General features: G+C 35.3%; 1 protein-coding gene across 1 annotated transcript; it reads right to left on the reverse strand.

The window, feature by feature from the left end:
• Window positions 1–705: 705 nt before the first annotated feature.
• Window positions 706–3,325, reverse strand: LOC104089507 (polygalacturonase-like). Its single transcript, XM_009594424.4, has 4 exons — window positions 2,488–3,325; window positions 1,728–2,017; window positions 1,327–1,555; window positions 706–1,256 (listed from the first exon to the last, which is right to left on the reverse strand). Exons 1-4 carry the CDS (start codon window positions 2,935–2,937, stop codon window positions 1,035–1,037), a joined length of 1,191 nt encoding a protein of 396 aa, XP_009592719.1. The 5' UTR covers window positions 2,938–3,325; the 3' UTR covers window positions 706–1,034.
• Between the last annotated feature and the right edge of the window lie 20,833 nt (window positions 3,326–24,158).

Raw genomic sequence — 24,158 nt, forward strand, 5'->3', positions numbered from 1 at the left:
GGTCTTAATTTGGTCATTTATAATTCATGACAACATGGAGCTTAAACTCATTACCAAGAGTTGACAGATTCCATCTTGATCAATCACTAATTCTACAAGTATTCAATCATACCCAATATCCTTTCAACTATCGCCCTAGGACAATATGTGTCTAGCATCAAAGCACAACAAATAACTTGCCAATTACTATGACGATCTCAGGTCAAAGGAAACTCTTACATCACATTCTTCAAGAGAATATCCTATTGACAGTTTATGGTAATTCTAACTATTAGGAATTATCCAATGAGCCGGTTCAATGGTGATATCTCTATATGCATCATCTATCTATGTGATTTAGTTAATGAGATCAACTAATCTTTATCCCATAAAGACGATCACATAAATATTGATCTAACTGGATTACCAATGTCCAAATTAATAATCATACGATCAAGAACAAATTTAGATTAAATTATAAGAAACTTCACTCTCATTATCATGATCTCCATCACGATGACAAATCTCAAAATTTTAATCACGGACCTTATCAAATTAATCAAGCAATTGATAATAACTATGATAAAAGAATATCAAATGCCATATATTTTTATATCAAATAATGTTCACAAAAATATGTTCAAATCATCACATATGAGATTGGATCTAGGGCATATCTACTATATCCCTAACACAAAATTCAGATATGAATTGAACATTTTACTTGCCTATATGTACCAATAAAAACATGTAATTGACACATCTCATAGAGCAAACGAGAAAGACATTCAATTACAATGAATAGTGAGAACCAATTTCTTTGTTTGGGTTATGGCTTTGAACTAACGTCGCTAGGCCAGGAGATTCAGGCACGCCACAGGCTCAAGCAAGCATTTCTAATTTCAACCCAAGAAAAATGACAGCTACAGCCTACAAACATTACTGATACCTAGTCTGACCAATTAAATAAAACCACTAGCTCTCTTATCTAAATTAAGAGCTAAATATACTTTTACAAAAAGGAAGGGAAAGAACCCCTTTTGTTGGATTTTCCCTTACAAACAACTGGTAGGCTGAATTATGCCAGAAGTTGTTCCTGCAGCATTAGCACATGAAGCTTGAGCAGCTGGTTGATTCTTATAAGTGAGATGTACATCTTCCAATTTTATTCCTTGGCATGGATTTCTTTTGCTGCAATCAAATTTCATTGCGACTCGTGTTGCTGAACTTCCATAGATATCTTGATATGTAACATCACTAATTTTCACACCTGACACCTATTGACAAAGTTAAATATCCAAGAAAATGAGGAATTGTCTGGAAAATGTAGTGTTAGAAAATTCATACCTGGCCGGGACAATTTTTGTTATATGGACAATAATTTTGATCAATAACGATTGGATTTTGAACGTTAATCATTGTAGCATGCTGGAAAAGAACATTCTTGACAAAGCCAGTACTTGGTCTACCCCATGTTTTGATCCTCACACCATTTTGTGTGTTCTTAAATATAACTGATCTGACTGTCACATTTTGCACCCCTGCTTCTTGAAAATCCTTGCCTAAACTCCCAATGCTGCAACAAAATTCACCACCATAGCATTGTATTAGGGATTTAACTTATTCATTGACAATGTAAATATTTTTACGCGATCACTGTATTTTAGCCTATTTTAGCAGGTTACCTACCTTATTTTCCAGGTTACATATCCCACTTATAATGGAAGGCTATTTGCAGTTATTATTACCTGATTCCATGGCCAGGGCCACAAGCTATATTTTGGATCCACAAGTTAGTAGTTCCTGAACCGATGGATATGCAATCATCTCCAGTACTGATTTTTGAGTTCAAGATTGAAATATCAGACGATAATTGTACGTGAATGCCATCTGTATTCGGGCTTTTGCCAGAGGCAAAAACTTTAATGGCCTGCAACTTCACATTTTTGCACCCATTGAAGACAATATGAAACATTTGGCTGTTCAATGAGGTTAGTTCTGTTATTGCTACATTGTTAGAGTTGGAAAATCCCAGAGTCTGCAAATATCAAGAAAGCACATAAATATTCTGGTGAGCTTTAAAGGCAAACAGCATCTACTTGTTGTATAAGGAATTTGAATTTCATTTCAGTTCAAAAGCAGCATTTAAGATTCTTTAAGGTCTAAGGTCAAAACTCATTATTACCAATAGAAAATTTAATTCTGCTTTTGAAAAAATAAAATAAACCATAATACCAGGGTAAAAAATACTTGGACACTTATTTACATAAAGTACTTGTTTATCCTTATTTAAAGGGTACGTTACACTAATTTAGAGAATTGCTAATTCTGAGATATGAACAACTTTTGAATTTGTTTCTCCAATGTGACCAGCATAGTACAAATGTTAACAATGTATACAAGTAAAACACTTCAAAATTTTAACTTATATACTACACACCATCAATAGTCACCTAAAAGATAAACTAAAGATAATTACACTGATAGCGTAAAAATGTTACAACTTACCGTGGCGCCCCTCGGGCAGTTCTTGCCCGAGGCTTTGCAACTCCACAAACTAGTCCCTTGGCCATCAAGAATTCCACCGTGAATGGAAACTCCATCAACACCTTCAAACAGAAGCCAATTTTTGGCATTTCCAATCACATTATAATCAGAGGGTGCAACGAGTATGCCATCAATTTGGAACGTTATGGCTCTATTCTTGCATTTTCCTTTAAAATGTGCTTGTTTAACCAAATACTTTCCTTGTGGGACAAATATGTTGGCTGGTTTTGAAGAGCCACAAGCTGCTGCCCAAGCAGTTAAAAAAGCCTTTGTTGAGTCAGTTTTTCCATCTGTCTTTGCCCCCAAATTCAGCACATTTAATATTGTCACAACATCAGCTATGGCTTCAGTCAAGAAAATGGAGAGAAGTGAAATAAGAAAAAGAGAAGAAATGGGGTTCTCCATTTTCATCTTTTTTATGAGATATGAAATGATTAAAGACTAAAACTGAGAAGATTAGAATTGAGATGATGAGTAATTGAGCAGTTTGAGTTGAGATATTTATAGTAGAGATCTATATACAACTTGTTTCTTTCTTTTTATTATTTAGTTTTACACCTCATGAAAGAGTGGTCTTTTGTGAAATACATGTGGAATAAAAAGCAAGAAAACTGAAAAATGTAACTTACTTTATACTCCAAGATCGAAATTTTTGAGAAAGAAGAGAAGCATTGGCATATCTTGGTCACATGTTAAAGACTTTAGAAACAAAAAAAAAATGATCTAAACAATTATTACTAACTAAAAGTTTTTGCAAGAAGCTAAAGGAAGCACTTTGAGCTTATGTGGATTGGAAGTCTTTTTCTCTACATATTATGTCAATGACCTGAACTGGTTTTCCTTTTCTCTTTCTTTTTTGGTTCATTAAACAGAATAAAATAATACAGAAAATAGAGGACTTTTGAGATGACAAAAACCGAAAGTCAGTTATCATAAACTTCTTCAAGCAAAACGCGGGGGGGGGGGGGGGGGGTGGTTGTAAAGTTCCCTCACAGAAAACAGTTTTCTAATCTTTATTCAGTTAATTGACTTTTTGGCATGAAGTGTAGTGCATAGGGCTACAACATTATAGGCAAGTGATTTGGCTTTATAATATTCCTTTGTCATATTTAGCATTTTTATTGTTGGAAATGAAAATATTGTGGCTAATATGCATATTCACGTGATAATTATACGCAAGAATGAAACAGAAATTATGTTTGATATTTGCTCTTACTGTTGACAGTTCCCTACGTTACATGTGCTATTATTTGGCAATGTAAAGGGGTATAATTAATAATTTCTTATTATTTAAAATATAGCCCCCTTTTTATAATTATTATTATCCGGTGTCCGGAATCCATTGACCTACTAATCTAGATTCACGTCGTGTAGCACCTATTAAAGGGGAAGCGTTCAATCTAGCTACTAGGGATTTCAAAATTTTCATTATCCGAACCCAAGACTTTGGTTAAGGATGGAAGATCTCAGTTAACTCACCGCAACTCTTAATGTTAATTCGACCTAAAAGGATAGGTCCTTTCATTGTAAGTTGAATGATATATCTTAGAGTTAATTTAATCATCTTTCAAACGCTTGCAATAAGAGTAGTCCGGTGCACAAAGTATTTTGCGAGACGTAAGATCCGGGGAAGGGTTACACTCCAAAAGGGTGTGATGTAGGTCAAATGCGCTTGCAATCAAAAGAATATGTACTTAATTTTGGGGGAAAATTCTATATTAAAAAACCTACGAAAAAGTTTAAAACTACTCCTAGAAACTACTAATTGAACAAGTTTTACTTTCGAAACATTTAGACGACATTTAATTTAGCATTAAGTGTAAATATATTAATTGATTTTGTTATCAGAATAAGTGAATCATATATTACTCTTTCATAATTACTAATTAAACCACCATAACTCAAATGATATCCTGAGTAGCGAACATTGTGAAACTTATTTCTCCGGTATATTAGGCCCGTTTGTCCATAAAATATTTTTCTTTTCTTTTTTTAAAGTTTTAAAAAAAATGTGTTTGTTTATGAAATTTTGTAAGTTTTTGAAAAATTTTGAAAATGAGTTTTTCAAAAACCAAAAAGTGATTTTGACCGCTTTTTAAATTTTCAGAAAAATATTTTTTCTCACTCACAAAACTGCAATATTTTTTCAAGTGAAATGCATGTCCAAATATAATTTCAAATACCAAATACTTTTTTTCAACTTAACTCCAAATACTATTTTTTTTTTCAAAATTATAATTTTTATGTCCAAACACCTACCAAAATGTCTAATACATAAAATAAACCTGTATTCTTCCCCTAGAGCTAGCGACCTTTACGAAAAATGTTATACAAAAATAAATTACATGTTTCCTCCGTTTCAATTTATGTGAACCTATTTCCATTTTAGTCCGTGCCAAAAAGAATGACCCCTATCCTTTTTGGCATCAATTTACCTTTATGCAATGATTTATAGCCACACAAAATATATGTGTCTTATTTTACACCACATGTTCAAAAGTCTTCTCTCTTTTCTTAAATTATGTGCCCAATCAAATGGATTCACATAAATTGAAATGGAGGGAGTAATATTTTATTAGTTTCTCTGCTATCTGCAGAATCCTTAGGGGGAGGGAAAATCCTTTCTTTTCCCCTTTATAAATGTGAGTGGTGGCAATCATTTCGTGTTCTCTGACTTGTAAAGTTGTAGTATAAAAAACTAATGAAATGGTGAGACAAAATTAAACAGACGTAACACGTACGGTAAAATGCTTTTTACAATTTACACTGTTGTAGTTTTGTAAAGTCCAACCAAAATTTGTTAAAAATGAGAGAATTAAATTAAGAGGGTAGAATTAGCTTTGATATTTTTTTTCCAGAATTTTCTTGTTGTACGTCCAAGGAGAAGTTGAAGGCAAAAAGCGCAGTGTGTGAAAGAATAGCGGCTGCGTGCATGCATTACATGCAACGTGGGGAATGCACCACTAGCGAATAACGGAGAAGTAATCGGTATCTCTCATGTAAATATTTTTTTTTTAAATCTCTCATTAATCGATATTCTAGGATATATCTACTCAACAATTCTTATAAAGTTTATTAAGAAAAAGATGCAATTATAATTTGGGATAGATTTTTTATATCATCGTATAAAGCAGATATATAAAAACAAGTAACTTTAATTTTCATAATATATAAGTATGATATCGTAACCTAAAAGTAGAAAATAATGTGGTGTAACCAATAACTTTACAATGTCAGCATATATAACTTAAATCAATTTGTTTAAACGACAACAATCAACCGTCAAAATATGTCTATAAATATGACACCCTAGGCGAATTCGACAAAACATGGAAGAGATGTTGGGTATATAAATAAATAACACTACTAGAAATTCGCTAAAAACCGACCAAAAATACCGACCAACGTTGGTCGGTTATGGCAAAATACCGACCAAAACGCGACCATTATGGTGTGGACGGTGTTTTGATGGTCGAAATGGCTTACCGACCAAAGTTGGTCGGTATATTAAAACGATCATCTGACAAGTTTAATTACTTACCGACCAACTTTGGTCGGAAATATATTTTATTAATTTAATTTTACCAACCAAAGTTGGTCGGTTTAACTAAATTATATTTTTTTTATTAATTATTAAAATTAAAAAAAACCGACCAACTTTGGTCGGTAATTAAAAATATATATTTTTTAAAACTAATTAAAATTAAACATTACCGACCAACTATGGTCGGTAATCTCAACAATGCAAGCAAAATACCGACCAAAGTTGGACGGTAGTGTTGAATTCTGGGAATTCAATGTTCATTAACCGACCAACTTTGGTCGGTATTTTGGAATAATTTATTTTTTTTATTAAAAACCGACCAACGTTGGTCAGTTTTTCTGGGTTTAATTTTGGCATAAAATGCCTGTTTTGGCAGCTAAACCGCCTGCCAGCATACCAATACAACAACACAACAACAACAACAACACAACAACAACAACAACAACAACAACAACAACAAAAACACAACAACAACAACACAACAACAACACAACAACAACAACCAAAACATTAAATAAATACTTTAAAACTAACAAATTAAAGTTCAATTGAACATAAAAATCCAAAACCAAGTTAAAACTAATTATAACTAGTTCAAAACTGGTTCTATTTGTCTAGTTCAAAATATATAAAAGTCAAGAGGTATTTTGTACAACATCATCATCACCGTCTGATGAACTTTCATCTATAAGACGATATAGAGAACGGTCTTGTGGAGGACGGGAAGCACGATCACGGGGAGGACGGGAGGAACGATCACAAGCAGGGCGGGAGGAACGATTACGTGGAGGTCGACCCTCTGGAGATGACTCACGAGATCGGGGCAACGGAAAAGCTCCACTAGATAGGAGAGTTCTGATCTGAGCTTGCATGCCAAGGAATTGCTATTTTTATTTTTAGAGCAATCCTCTGTATGAAACTTATAACCATTCATTACGTACTTAGACATTGTTGTGACCTGAAGCCCAGGTCCCTAAGATATATCTTTCAAAAATTAATTTATACCATTATTTGGATTATTTACCTAGATAGAGTTAAAAAAAGTCATAAGTTAGCACAACTTATGAATTAATTTTTATACATTCACTACATATGTATATATATATATATATACACTTACAAACTGTTTGAACCACGTATCAAATCTCGTATATACAGCATCATAGCCAAATTGACCCACGAAGTGACTGTGACATATCAAATATTTTTAGTAGTTGCATCAATATGTAGTCACAGTAAATTTTACATTTTGATAACTAATAAATCAATACTTACTTGAGAAATGGTACAACTTCGGGATAATTTAGCAACACATGAAGTGTAGCTGACTTGTACTCCATATCACTCAAACTTCTCTTTCTAACATCCTTAGAACATCGGCCTGGTTGATTGAATATGGACATTGGTGGATATAATGGATCATTCACACATTCGACCGTGTGCCTATTGGGCCTATTCCTAGAACATGGCACGTTACTCTCAAAATAATAAAAACAAAAATATGCAGTTTCCTTTGCAAGATAAGCTTCGCATATAGATCCTTCAATCTTATTCCTCTGCTTAACAAATTATTTGCATTTGCCAATTGTCCTACATAATCTCATGTTAACCAATAACATTCAAATAAAATAGAATATTACATCAAACTTATAATATTACCTCTCAAAGGGATACATCCATCTGCATTGAAAAGGCCCTCCAAGTCATGCCTCGTGTACAAGGTGTATTGGAAAGTGTTCTATCATATCAAAGAAACCACATGGGAATATTTTTTTCATCTTACTAGAAATTACAGGGATGTTCTGGTCCATCCGAAGTAGGTTTTCTTCCCTTAATGTGGTAGAACACAAGTCTTTGAAAAACAAACTAATCTCTGTGATGGGTTTTCAGATTCTTTCAGGCAAACCACAAAATGCAATAGGCACTAAGGTCTCCATGAAAACATGGCAGTCATGACTTTTCAAATGGCTCAACTTCCCTACCTCCATATCTACTTTTTTCCAAGATTCGACGCATAACCCTCAGGCATCTTTAATTTCGTAACCCAATCATAAATTTGTCGTCTTTCCTCCAAAGTGAATGTGTAACTTGCTTTGGGCTTGAACACCTTACCATTGTTTGCTGTCTGCAAGTATAATTCAGGCCTCCTGCAATATTCTTGTAAGTCCATTCTAGCCTTCGGGTTATCTTTTGTCTTACCTTTAACATCCATCACTGTGTTGAACAAATTATCAAAATAATTCTTCTCAATATGCATGACATCAAGGTTGTGTCGGAGAAGATTATCCTTCCAATAAGGCAACTCCCAAAATATACTCTGTTTCGTCCAATTATGATTAACACCATATCCGGGGAATCTATAAGGTGGAGCCTCAGTAACTTTACTGAAGTTCTGGACCCTCTCCCAAATTTCCTCACCTGAAAGTATCGGAGGTGGAGAATCATATTCCACTTTATTCTTTTTGAATGCATTTTTCATCCTTCTAAACTCATGATCATCAGGCAAGAATTGACGGTGACAATTAAACCATGATTGCTTTCGGCCATGTTTCAAAGTGAACGCTTTACTATTTTCTATGCAGTAAGGACAAGCTAGCTTCTCAGCAGTCATCCACCCAGACAACATTCCATATGCAGGAAAATCATTAATAATCCACATTAAATTAGCACGCATATTAAAATTCTGCTTGGTTGATATGTCATATGTTTCAACACCATCATACCACAATTGTTTGAGCTCATCAATCAAAGGTTGCAAATATACATCAATCAAACTTTTTGGATTACGTGAACCGGGGATAATACAATTTAAGAATATATATAGACTAATCATACACAACTCAGGTGGTAGATTATAAGGTGTAAGAAAGACAGGCCAACATAAATATGGTGTCGCAGATATAGAAAAAGGCGTGAAGCCATCGGCACACAGACCTAACCGAATGTTCCTTGGTTCACTAGCAAAATCTGGATATGTCCTATCAAAGTGCTTCTAAGCTTCTCCATCTGAAGGATGACACATAACACCAGGTGGTCTTCTATTTTCAAAATGTCATCTCATATGAGGAGCAGAACTCATCGACGCATATAACCTCTTTAACCTAGGTATACGAGGTAAATAATGCATTGCCTTGACAGCGACCATATTCCCGCTAGAAAGCCTCTTGAAACGAGGCTTTTCGCAAAATTTACAACTGTCTAAAGTTGCATCATCTTTATAATATAACATGCAACCATCTTCACAACAATCAATTCTCATTGACGAAAGTCCTAACTTAGAAACCAATCTCTTCGCCTTATAGAAATCACCAGGTAAGTTGATATTAGGGTCAACTAGTTCACTCATAAGGTCAATGAAACAGTCCATGGCTGCTTGAGAAATATTCCAATTAGATTTGATACTTAGTAATCTAACTGCAACAGACAGCTCAGAGTGCGGACTTCCTTCACGTAGTGGACGACTAGCTTCCTCTAACTGTTCATAAAAATATTTTGCGTCATCATTAGGAGTTTGTTCAACATTTTCATTGGGCTCACCCCCAAAAGCATCCGCAACCATATCCTGAATTCTAGAATCAAGATTTGTATTTTCCACCGACCTACTACTTTCACCAACAACCATGTTATGAAATATCCCACGGCTACCATCGATATCTCCATGATTAGCCCACACAAAGTAATTCTCTATAAACCCCTTCCTATAAAGATGAAGCTTAACTTCCTCCGATTTTTTAAACTTCATACAATCGCACCTGACACAAGGGCACCTAATTGCTCCTTCACTTTGGTATGGTGGAAGTGACATTGCATGTCTAATAAAATCATCAACCCCTTCTACAAAATCCTCCCGCAATCCCCGCCGATTAGGATAATTTCTATTGTACATCCAAGTACGATGTTCCATCTATACAAATAAAACAAGAACAAATTAATTTATTCTACAATTATAAATTAATTATATCTTTTTAGTTAATTCAAGATAATTATTTTTCCTAATTACACCAATTTATATCCTAAAAGTTCAATTCATATCCAAAAGGTCCAATTCATATCTTAAAAGTTCAATTCATATCCTAAAAGTTCAATTCACAAGAACAAATCCTAAAAACTAAAATTTCAATTCATATCCTACGAGTTTAAACATAAACTAACTAAACTAAAGAAATTCAACCCATACCCTAAAAGTTCGATTCACAACAATAAATTAATTTATTCTACAATTATAAATTAATTATATCTTTTTAGTTAATTCAAGATAATTATTTTTTTCTAATTACACCAATTTATATCCTAAAAGTTCAATTCATATCCAAAAGGTCCAATTCATATCTTAAAAGTTCAATTCATATCCTAAAAGTTCAATTCACAAGAACAAATCCTAAAAACTAAAATTTCAATTCATATCCTACGAGTTTAAACATAAACTAACTAAACTAAAGAAATTTAACTCATACCCTAAAAGTTCGATTCACAAGAACAAATTAATTTATTCTACAATTATAAATTAATTATATTTTTTTTAGTTAATTCAAGATAATTATTTTTTCCTAATTACACCAATTTATATCCTAAAAGTTTAATTCATATCCAAAAGGTCCAATTCATATCTTAAAAATTCAAATCATATCCTAAAAGTTCAATTCACAAGAACAAATCCTAAAAACTAAAATTTCAATTCATATCCTACGAGTTTAAACATAAATTAACTAAACTAAAGAAATTCAACCCATACCCTAAAAGTTTGATTCACAAGAACAAATTAATTTATTCTACAATTATAAATTAATTATATCTTTTTTAGTTAATTCAAGATAATTATTTTTCCTAATTACACCAATTTATATCCTAAAAGTTCAATTCATATCCAAAAGGTCCAATTCATATCTTAAAAGTTCAATTCATATCCTAAAAGTTCAATTCACAAGAACAAATCCTAAAAACTAAAATTTCAATTCATATCCTACGAGTTTAAACATAAACTAACTAAACTAAAGAAATTCAACTCATACCCTAAACTAAACTAATTCATAAATAATTGACTAATTAACAAAACTAATTAGTTGATAAAACTAATTAACAAAACTAATTAAAACAAGACCTAAACCCTAATCCTCAATAAAATACAATGTTCAAATAATTGAAACACTAATCAATTGAAACTAATTCATAACTAATTAACAAAACCTGAAAATAATAAATAAATGGGTTGTAATTCAAACCTAGAATTTTTAGGAGATGGAGAAGGAGATCGAGGGGCGGCAGTGGCAGTGGCAGCAGCGACAGCGACAGCGACGGCGCGGCGACGACAAGGGTGAGGGCTGGACGGCGAGGGGGAGGGCTGGACGGTGAGGGGGAGGGGCCGGGGGAAGGAGAGAGGGGAAGGAAGAAGAGAGAAAAATTTCAGAGAAATGGGGGTTTCCCCCATTTTTCACTTCTCTGATTTTAGAATTACCGACCAAAGTTGGTCGGTAATTTTGGTCGGTACATTAAGTGCTGACCGTTTGACCAAAAACCGATCAACTTTGGTCGGTTTTTTTTTTTTAAAAATTTAAATTCTTTAACCGACCAACGTTGGTCGATAATTTTAAATATAAATTCTTAAATATTATAAAATATTTTAAATAATAAAATAATTATTAAAATTTAAAAAATTGGATCCAGATTATCGACCAACGTTGGTCGGTAATCCAAAATTTTCTTGTCTGACCAGCTATTGACCAATTTACCGACCAACGTTGGTCGGTATTTTGTTTAAAAAATGTAAATATTATTTTTTCCCAATTTGCGTCCAACCTGGACGGTTTTTTGTCGCATTTTTTGACCGACCAACGTTGGTCAGAAATAGTTGGTCGGTTTTTAGCAGATTTTTAGTAGTATAAGTCTTAGACCCTAATGATGCATTTTAAAGCCGTGTGGTCCTAGGTACAAAACGAACAATATTAATAGTGGGTTATGATGTTACATATGGTATCAGAGCCGGTGGTGGGGCAAACGTTATCGAGGGAGCTGAGTCCTTAAGGGAGGGTCGCGCGAGCCTACGCCCAAAGCAGACAATATCATTAGTGGGTTGGTTACGTTGTTACAATGACAAGAGTGAGTTGTTCTAGTGGTAAGCACCCTCCACTTCCAACCAAGAGGTTGTGAATTTGAGTCACCCCAAGAGCAAGGTGGGGAGTTCTTGGAGGGAGGGAGCCGAGGGTCTATCGGAAACAGCCTCTCTACCTCAGGGTAGGGGTAAGGTCTGCGTACACACTACCCTCCCCATGGGATTATACTGAGTTGTTGTTATTGTTGGTTGGTTGTTACAACAAAATAAATCTAAATTATTATTTGACCTCTATCGTACAATCACCAAATACAAATACCGTTATCCTTATGGAATTTGTTGGACTAACAAAATTCAAGATGTTGAACAAGTAAGTTATACTTGGAAAACGAAAAAAACAAACAAAAAGAAACACGTCAAGTTATAAAGTCCTAAGGCCTTGAACTTACTTTTATGAAACATCCTATAAAGGGCTATACAGGTTCAAATAACGGCTTCATGTTGCTTAACCAAAAGAACCAAAAAGTGCACCTTTTTAGTACATACAACTAAAATAAAATGCAGTCAGTTGCTTAATAAGTGCTACTTGATATCAAGCACAAAATAATTACAAGCTCACGCACAAAATGACTGCTTGACATCTCCATTGACACTACTAAAAAACCGCCGCAAAGCGTCCATAAAAACCGATCGAAATCGGTCAAAATCCAACAAAAATCGATCAATTTTCGACCGTTTACGATTGATCGATAAAATAATGGTCGCAAACGGGGAGCGACCGAAGTCGGACGCTTTTTTCCGACCGAAGTCGGTTGGTAACTGCAACGCAGTTTGACCAAATGTCTGACACAAATTAATTTTACCGACCGACATAGGTCGGTATTGTTAAAATTATTTTTTAATTATTTTTAAATTTCCGACCGAATTAGGTCGGTATTGTTAAAAATATTTTTTAATTATTTTTAAATTACTGACCGAATTCGGTCGGATATTTAAAAATAATTAAAAAATAGTTTTTACAATACCGACCTAATTCGGTCGGAATTTAATAATTTTTTAAAAATTAAATTAATAAATTTCCGACCGAATTCGATTCGGTCGGATATTTAATTATTTATTTTTTTTAAAAATTGTTCATTTCCGACCGAAATCGGTCGGTATTGTTAAAATATAAAATTATACATTTTTATTTAAAATTATTAATTCCGACTGAAATCGGTCGGTATTATTTAAATAATTAATATTTAAAATCATAAATTCCGACTGAATTCGGTCGGTAATTTTGATTTTTAGGGAATAATATGAACATTTCCGACCGAAGTCGGTCGGTTTTCTGGGTATTGTTTTACAAGAAAATAACTGTTTTATAGTTGCACCACCTGCCAACAACCAATCACCTATAATGGAAGCATTACATTACTGCCAATAACAACAACAATAACAACAACAAGAACAACAATAACAACAACAATAACAACTATCCAAAACTATATTAACAAAACATTATCTCCATCTCCACTAAACTATATTAACAAAACATCATACCCAACAACAAAATGTTTTACAAGTTAAAAATTCAAACATCATTCATTGAGTGTTTTGTACTACATCATCTTCATCTCCACTAATGTCACGACCCAAAATCCCACCACAGGCGTCGTGATGGCACCTAGTCTCTAAGACTAGGTAAGTCAATTTTCATTACATTTCGAAGCCATTTAAAAAAAAATAAGTAATCAAAACTAACAGCGGAACAAATATGAATATACAATCTCCCAAGACTGGTAGTACTGAGTCACGAACTCTAACTGAATACATGGAATGATCACGAGGACCGAATATGCAATATTGTTTGATTAAAAATTAACAATACAATAAAATGAAAAGACTCCAAGGGACCGCGACAACTAAGCAGCTCTACCTTGAATCCTTACGATCCCGCTTTACTTTGCCCAAGTCCGATATCTCCAATACTTGGCTCTGCACAAAAATGTGCAGAAGTGTAGTATGAGTACACCACGGTCGGTACCCAGTAAGTATCAAAATTAACCTCAATGGAGTAGAGACGGGGTACAGTCAAGACACTCACTAGTCAAATAATCTGTGCAATATAACATACAGAAATAATAAAAAATAAATAACAATAAGGGCAACACCAATCAACTAGTGATTTAAACAGCAATGCAACATGAACATCATAAATATTACTCAAACGAATAATAAACACAGGTACAATCAATTAATCAAGTCCTTCAAAATATACATCTTTTATCTATAAGTTTTTCAATAAAAGTCTCTAGAATATAATCCTTTTCAATAAATATATTTTAAATATACTTCCTTCAAATAAATATCTTTCCATTATAATTCTTTCAAATAAATATCTTCTGAATATAATTCTTTCTAATAAATATCTTTCGAATATAATTTCTTCAAGTAAATATCTTTCAAATATAATTCTTTTAAGTAAATATCTTTATAATATAATTCTTTCGAATAAAAGTCACCATGTGACGCCTCATTTAACTTTTCTGGCGTGAGAAATATATTCAACATATCACATCAAATGGCACGACAATACCTTCGTGCACTTATCTCATTCTCACCCAATATATATATATATATATATATATATATATATATATATATATATATGTGGATCAAATCAATTGGCACGGCAATACCCTTCGTGCATTTATATCTTTCTCACCGTACATACATATAACAGTACCAACTAAGTGGGAGAAGTGCCAATAATAATAAAAAAAATAAAGTAGAGGCACACGGGAAGATACACCGACTACAAGTCACATAGAAAACATAGGCGCACAATAGCATCTCAAGATAAAGGCATGAATGTATACACAACAAAATAATATCATAATATAATGTATGTCTCTCATCCTCTCCTACACGGAAACACCCTTCATGCCATGAGTATATGATAATATAAAAATATTTTCACGGCATCACCCTTCATACTTTTACTCTCATCCTCACCTGATAATATAAATAAAATGGCACGACATCACCCTTCATGCTTTACACTCTCAATGGCAAGGCATCACCCTTCGTGCTTTACACTCTCAAATGGCACGACATCACCCTTCGTGCTTTACACTCTCCCTCATATGATAATATAATTCAAATGGCACGGCATCACCCTTCGTGCTTTACACTCTTCCTCACCAAGCACATGTATATCATTAACAAGCAAGGTAGGAAGCATAAATAACGTCAAGGAGAGTGTTTAATCCACAACACAATACAACAATTCATATCACAATTTGCCACTGACCACAATCAAGTGTCAAATATGTAGCAAAGTCAATAAATTTCTCAACAAATAGCCCAAGGCTCCACACAACGTATATAAAACCTCAAAACAATCAACAGAGGTGAAAAATACTCAGTATAGGGCAACGCCTTCATTAATCCAAATTCTTGATAATTATATTAACTCCTCAATTTAAACTTATTTAATAAACATTTGCAGATACGAATTCCATCATGAATTTAATTCCAAGAAAAATATCAAATCAACAAACACACGAAATTCACATAAAATTCAAATAACAATAACACCAAATTATTATATAAAATACAAACTTGACAAATAAGGAATGAGGCATAATAATTCAAGGATTTACTAACGCCAACAATCATCCAATTTAATATATAAAAATACCTAAAACTTTAAACCAATAAAATTTGTACATATAAGCCCGAGTACATACTCGTCACCTTGCGTACACGGCTTCCAACCACACAATTTTCACATAAGACTCAATGCCTAAGGGGTAATTCTCCCACTCGAGGTTAGGCAAGATACTTACCTTTTTGAAGTTATGCCGATATTTCGAAATCGCCTTCTTGCTTGAATTGACCTCCGGACAGCTCAAATCTATCCAAATTAATTGTACAACTTCATTAAAATTCATCGGAAATAATTCCGGATAATAATATGCCGACTTAAAATTTTATTCTAAAAAGTCAACAAAAGTCAACGTGGGGCCCGCCTCTCGGAACCCGACATAATTTTTATGAAATTCAAACACTCATTCCGATACGAGTTCAACCATACCAATTTTATCAAATTCCGATAATAACTCGACCTCCAAATCTTAAATTTTCGTTTCTAGAAGATTTAGCCAAAATCTTGATTTCTTCCATTAAAATCCGAATTAAACGATGAATATAATCATAGATTCATGAAATATAAACACTTTAGGATATAGAACACTTATCCCAATCCATACGGTGAAAATCGCCTAAACAATCGCTTTAATCCGAGCTCCATAGTTCCAAATATGTTAAAAATGGCTGAAACCTCAAAATATAGCTACTGCCCAGGTATTTACTCTTCGCGATCTAGGAAAATGCTTCGCTATCGCAAAGCACAACTTTTCTCAGCCCATATTTTGCCTTTCGTGATCGCGGACAACACTTCGCGGTCGCGAAGAACAAGTGCCCAACACTTCCAGACAGCCTCTAGTATAATGATCGTAACCTTTTGTACAAAACTCCAAATTGCAAATGGTTTAACTTTCTGAAACTTAGATACAAAGGGCTATAACTTTCATGTGTTGGTCATCTCCCAATTCCTTATAGATTGCTAGATATAAGCTTCCAAAGTCAGCCCCGTGCAATAGAGATTTCCAAACTCTTCCCAGACAGCCTATATCATAACCTTTTGTACAAACTTCCAAATAACAAATGGTTTATTTCTATGAAAACTAGACACAAAGGGCTACAATTTTTATTTTGGAGCATCTCCAAATTCCTTATAGATTGCGAGATGTAAGTTTCCAAAGATGGGTTAGTGCAATAGAGATTTCCTCTACGCGATCGCGATTCACAGTGTCCAAACAGCAAAATTGCTCTTCGCGATCGCGGCCGTTTGTCCGCGATCGCGATGCATACCTCTGTGGCCAAAAACCAGCAACTAAAAATGGCTTAGAAATAGTCCGAAACTCACCCGAGCCACTCGGGACCCCGTCCGAACATACCAACAAGTTTCAAAACATATTACGAACTTAGTAGAAACCTCAAATCACATCAAACAATACTAAAACCACGAATCATACCACAATTCAAGCTTAATGAAACTAAGATATTTCAACTTCTACATTCGACGCCGAAACCTATCAAATCAAATTCGATTGACCTCAAATTTTGCACACAAGTCATAAATGACATAACAGACCTATGAAAATTTTCAGAACTGGATTCTGACCCCGATATCAAAAAGTCAACTCTGGTCAACTCTTTTCATTTAAGCTTCAAAAAATGAGAATTGTTCTTTCAATTTAATCCTGAATCTTTCGAAAATCAAACTCGACCACACCCACGGGATATAATACATATTACGAAGTTGCTCGAGACCATAAATCACTGAACGTGGCGTAAATTCTTAAAACGACAAGTCGGATCATTAAAACTACTATAGAATGCATTGTCGACATGGTTCAAAGGATTACCATATGGGGAAGGCTGACGAGACAGGGGAATCGGGAAAGCACTACTAGCAAGAAGATTGGTTAACTGACCTTGAAGGATATTAAATTATTAGGCTTGTAGCCACCCTTTATTTAGACGATAGAAAATTATTAACTATATAATATTATAAACATTAATTTCAAGCAATCGTAGTTATGAAACTTACATATGCCGTCTCTGCCCGGTCCTCGACCCATCTAGTTAGATCTGTCGGTGCCTTCTTCTTCCGGATGTGAGTCTCCATGAAGAACTCATCATGAGTCATCTTCCTCCCATATTCTTTTCCCCTACAAATATAATAAAATGTGTTAACTAAATTAAAATATATAAGTATAGTTCGATAAAAATAGATGTAAATATTTTAAGGAGTTATTAGTAGTCTCCTCGTGCAAGGAGCCACACTTCTCAGATGCTCGGGCCTTCTTTCCATGTTCACTCCTCTTCTCGAATTTTTCGGTGGTCCACTGCCTCAGAAGATCCTCCCATAAATGTGGTAGAACCCATGAAGGCTTCTTGCTTTTCTTTCGAGCAGAGCAGAAGGAATCAGATAGTCTCTTACGGCATTTGAACACAAAATTTTCACAAATTTCACTGTTATGCCGGTCCTCCCAGGCACACCTTGTCTGCAAATGAATTATGTAACGTTAGATGAAAATATTGTTAATATAATCCTTAAATAGATAAGAATTTTATTAAAACCTTAAATTGGTTGAAAATTTGATGCACGAGCTCCAGTGGAAAGTCACTCCAAGTCGCATAGGGTGCATCATACAACATGCCAAGAGTTTTAGTGATTATCTTTGTAGTCCGATGATTAGGTATGAACCTACAACATAGAAATTCCATTAAATAAACAAGAGTAGCTATTTAAATAAACAAGAGTAGCTAACCGCAATAGACAACTGTGAGTGCATACTCCCTTCCCTTAGTGGACGACTAGCGGCCTCTAACTGTTTATGAAAATATTTTGCCTCTTCGTTAGGAGGTTTGTAACGACCCGACTTGTTGTTTTAAGAATTAACGCCCCGTTCAACGACTTAAGGTCCCGGGCAACTTTATAATATGTATTATGACCCGCGGGTGTGGTCGAGTTTGATTTTCGGAAGATTTTGAATTTAATTGAAAGAGAAATTCTCATTTTGAAGCTTAAATAGAAAGAGTTGACCAAAGAGTTGACTTTTGAGCAAACGACCTCAGAATAGAATTTTGATGATGTCAATAGCTTTGTATGGTGATTTTGGACTTAGGCGCGTGTTCGGATTTGGATTTGGAAGTCCGTAGGACAATTCGACACATTTTGAAGAAATTTGGAAAATAGACAATTTTTGGAAAGTTTAATCAAAGGTTGAATTTTTGATAATGAGGTCGGAATCCAATTCTGGAAATTGGAATAGGTCCGTTATGTCACTTATTACTTGTGTGCAAAATTTGAGGTCAATCGGACTTGATTCGATAGGTTTCGACATCGAATGTTGAAGTTGGAAATTTAATAATAGACTAAAGTTTCAAGTGAGTTCACACAAGATCTAACTTCAAACGAGCATCCCTCTCTTGATATGAAGCGTTATATGGTGTGTTACCTATCAAAATAAAGGTCTATGTCTCTAGTTTCCAACTCTTCAAACCTTTCGTCATTTTGATTCTGCGACCCATTATGCGATCGCAGAAATAGTTATGCGATCGCAAAATGGTCGTAAACCTGTCCAGTGAAGGCCATTTATGGGCATCAATTTTACGGTGCATTTTGAGACCCGCATACCCATTCTGCGGTCCATTATGTGATCGCAGACCTGCTTTCGGAGGGTTAATTTTTCTATTTTCATAACTTAACCCCATTTTAATAAATAGGCTTTGGTGTTTATTTTGGGGCATTTATCTGAGGTTTGTTAGAGAGAAGTGAGAGTGTTCTAGAGAGAGGAAGTAGATGAAGTATTTTGTTCATCAAGGTCTTGTCCAAACTTTGAAATCTAACAAGGAAATCTCACAAGTTCTTCATCTAAGAGGTAAGGTTCCATACCCTAGTTTTCAATTTTGATTAGGAGTATGATTCTTGGGTATGGGAGTATTATTTATGCATGTATGTACCAATAAGATTTGTGGGAAGTTTGCTGGGCTAAAATAAGTAAAGATTGGGTTGAGGAGTGAAAGAAATCTTGTAGAAGAACCTTGAAACAAAATTTGCACACCTAGTGTGTGATAAAATGCTCAAATTAGCTGAAACCATGAAAAATCTTCCTAATTATGGTTCACTTTTGTTATGCTTCTAAATAGATTGAAGTTGCTAGAATTTTCGAAACATCGTAGTAATGTAAGGAAGGATCAAGAACGATTGGAGCCGTCCGGAGGTTAATTCAATTAAGAAGGCAATTTTGGAATATCGGCCTAACTTCAAAAAGGTAAGTGTCTTGCTTAACCTCGAGTGGGGGGAATTTTTCCTTAGGCATTGGGTCTTATGTGAAAATTTTGTAATTTAAAACCATGTACGCGAGGTGACGAGTACGTACTTGGTTTATATGTGTGAATTTCATTGATTAAAAATCCTTAGATGCCCTTATGTATTAAATTGGAAATTATTGGCACTTATTAAATCCTCTATTTGTCATGCCTAGATCCTTGTTAGTTGAAATTGTTTTTATATGATGATTTGGTGTGATTGCCACCTTGAATTTATGTGAAATATATTATGTTAAGATTTTGTGCACATTATGGTCGAGCCATGGGCTCCTTATTGTGGAAAATGATGTATTGTTAATTTCTGTGGCAAGTTGAAATATTTGAGCCCTCGATGTGCAATTTGTGATATGTTATAATATTTGAGCACTTGATGATCCATTTGTGATATGTGAGTACTTGATGTGCAGTTTTTGAAATCATATTTACTTTGGGACTACGGAACGGTATTCCGGGAGATCCCCCTGCCCTGCATATTTACTTTGGGACTAGACTACGGAATGGTATTCTGGGAGATCCCCCTGTCTTGCGCATTTACTTTTTGGACTACGAGGCGGTATCTCGGGAGATTTTCCCTGTCTTGCACATTTACTTTTGGGACTACGAGGCGGTACATCGGGAGATTCCCCCTGTCTTGCACATTTACGTTTGGGACTACGAGGCGGTACCTTGGGAGATTCCCCCTGTCTTGCATATTTACTTTTGGGACTATGAGGCGGTACTTCGGGAGTGCCCTTTTGTTGATATTTTTCTACGGATGCACTTGCCTTTGGTTATTTTGTTTTTCCATAATTTGTAAATTCTTGTGTTTTCCGTGATATATTATTTGGCTTAATATTAAATATTTTGTATTTCTTGATGTATTGCGTTGACCTTGACTTTTTCGTACGAGACCTTGAGGATTTGTATTTTTGGTTATACTTGTTTTTGATGATTGAGTTGTTTTAAATAAAAAAAATATTTTTAGTATGTTTAATTTAATAAATTCTATATCCAAATCAATAGTTTAGCTGATGCTTTATTTTAATGAAAATGTCATTTTTCCTCACTTAAATGATTTCTAAAATAAACTTATCTTTTTGTTGATTTCTTACTTGATTTAAAGATTTTTAACCTTACTTTATTGAAAATAAATTGATCATGCGGATCTTATACGTGAGTTGTTCGTGCAGTTATAAAAATAATATGGGCATGAGGTGCCGGGGAAAAATATGATGATTTTATTATTGACACGTGAGTTGTCCGCATGATGGTGATAGAAATATGGGTACGAGTTACCGTGGAAAATATGTGTCACGACCCAAATTAACCCTCCGTAAGGTGTCGTGATGGCACCTAGTCTTTACGACTAGGTAAGCCTAACATTTGCGGAAAAATATAAAGAAAACACAACATTTTTAAGTTAAACAGTATATTTTAAATAGCCAAGAATAGTACCACTCGGCATACACAAAATAATTTTCCAAGACCCGAAATATAACTAAGTCACAAGCTGCTATAATCTATGTAGCTCTATACAAAAGTCTGAAGATAATAAGGAAAATCTCTAGACGAGGGAGTAGAAGGGGACTCCGAAGATCTGCGGACGCAAGCAGAGGTACCTTGAAGTCTCTTAGAATCAGCAGCACGTACTAACCCCGAGGCTGATAGCTCGCACCTGGATCTGCACACGAAAACATGTGCAGGGAAGGGCATGAATATACCACAATGGTACCCAATAAGTGCCAAGCCTAACTTCGGTCGAGTAGTGACGAGATCAGGTCAAGGCCCTACCAGAGTAAATATAATAAATTAAACAGTAAAAGATATAAGTAGAATTTACAGTTACACAATTCAAGAAATTCTCGAAAATTTAACAGTTAAGGGAGCCCTCGGCTCAAAACAAGGTAAACACAGTGGGAAATCTCTCGAGATACCGTCCCGTAATTTCAAATAAATATGCAGTACATGGGGATCTCCCGTAATACGTCCGTAGTCCCAAAGTAAATATGCAGTGCTGGGGGATCTCCCGAAATACGTCCGTAGTCCCAAAGTAAATATGCAGTACAAGGGGATCTCCCGGAATACGTCCGTAGTCCCAAAGTAAATATGCAGTACAGGGGGATCTCCCGGAATACGTCCGTAGTCCTAAAGTAAATATGCAGTACAGGGGGATCTCCCGAAATACGTCCGTAGTCCCAAAGTAAATATGCAGTACAGGGGGATCTCCCGGAATACGTCCGTAGTCCCAATTTAAATATGCAACGCAAGATGAAATGACAGGTATGACATCGAGTTATACAGTTTATACTGGACACAGATAAGGCAAATAAGAACTTAACTGAACATGACGCACAAAATGTCAATTAGGTAGTTAAAACGCGTAAGCATGCTTTTCTAGTCTAAACTACACAATTAAACATATTAGTATAATTAATAAGAGAAGCAATTTATTATTTAAAAAGGTTAAACATGATTTTTGCAATAATAGCCCGTGTACGTACTCGTCACCTCACGTACACGGCGCCCACACACCAAATAATATCAAGATATCTTAAGGGGATAGTCCCCAACACAAGGTTAGACAAGCCACTTACCTCGAACCACTCAAATTAACCTGATATCACGTTCTTGCCACGAGTATCCGACTCCAATTGGCCCGAATCTATTCAAAACAGTACAATACCATCAATACGCGCTAATGGAATGAATCCCACAAGAAAAACTACAAAATTAGGCCAAAACCCGAAATTGGCTCAAACCCGACCCCCGGAGCCCACATCTCAAAACCCGATAAAAATCACGAAACTAGAAAGCTCATTCACTTACGAGTCTAACCATATCAAATTTACTAAAATCCGACACAAAATGGTCCTCCAATCCACAATTCAAACTCCCAAATCCCTAGTCTCTAACTTCCAATTTCCACCTTAAATGCACATTAACTAGATGGAAAAATACATGGCAAGGCAAGATTATTGACAAAAAATAAGCACAAGGAACTTACCTCAAGAAATGCCTCAAAATGCTCTCTAAAATCGCCCCAACTCGAGTTTGCAAAGCCAAAAATGATAAAAATCGCGAATCCCTTCGGTTTTAATCACTGCCAGGTATTTCCGCACCTGCGGAACCTGTGCTCACACCTGCGGGTGCACTTGTGCGGAAAATGTGTGCATCTGTGCAACTCACTTACCCCCTCTGCCTTCGCACCTGCGACGAAAGGGCCGCATCTGCGCCCTCGCGCCTGCGGAGTCCCTTCCGCTTCTGCGCATCTTGCGCATGTGCGGGCATCTTTGCTCATTTGCGGGCATCGCAGATGCGGAAACGTCCTCGCACCTGCGACCCCAGGCCAACTCTTGATTTATCGCATCTGCACTTCCATCTCCGCATGTGCGTCTCGCGCACCTGCGGTCTCTTTTCCGCAGGTGCGAAAACACCAGAACCAGCAAAGTTCAGAAATTCCTCAAAGTCCAAGTTTTCACCCGTTAAGCATCTGAAATATACCCGAGGCCCCCGGGACCTCGACCAAACATACCAACCAATCCTAAAACACCATACTAACTTAGTTGAGCTCTCAAATCCCATCAAATAACGCTAAAATCACGAATCACCCTCCAATTCAAACTTAAAGAACTTGAAACTTCAAAATTCTACAACCGATGTCGAAACCTATCAAATCACGTCCGATTGGCCTCAAATTTTGCGCACAAGTTATAATCAACATTACGGACCTATTCCAACTTCCGGAATCAAAAAACAACCCGATATAAAAAATTCCACTACCGGCCCAAAACTCCAAAAATTCGACTTTCGCCATTTGAAGCCTAAATGAGCTACGAACCTCCAAAACACAATCCGGACATGCTCCTAAACCCAAAATCACCTAACGGAGCTAACAGAACCGACAGAATTCTATTCCGGAGTCGTCTTCACATAGTTCCGATTACAATCCAAATCGTAGGGCTTAAGCTCTCATTTAGGACTAAGTGTCCCAAAATAATTCAAAACTCAAAACTAATCATCCCGGCAAGTGACAATAGCAGAAAAAGATTTGGAGATAGCACTTAATAGGGGATCGGGGCTATTACTCTCAAAATGACCAGGCGGGTCGTT

The sequence above is a fragment of the Nicotiana tomentosiformis genome, chromosome 2 (assembly GCF_000390325.3).
Source record: "Nicotiana tomentosiformis chromosome 2, ASM39032v3, whole genome shotgun sequence".
NCBI classification, from domain to species: Eukaryota; Viridiplantae; Streptophyta; class Magnoliopsida; order Solanales; family Solanaceae; genus Nicotiana; species Nicotiana tomentosiformis.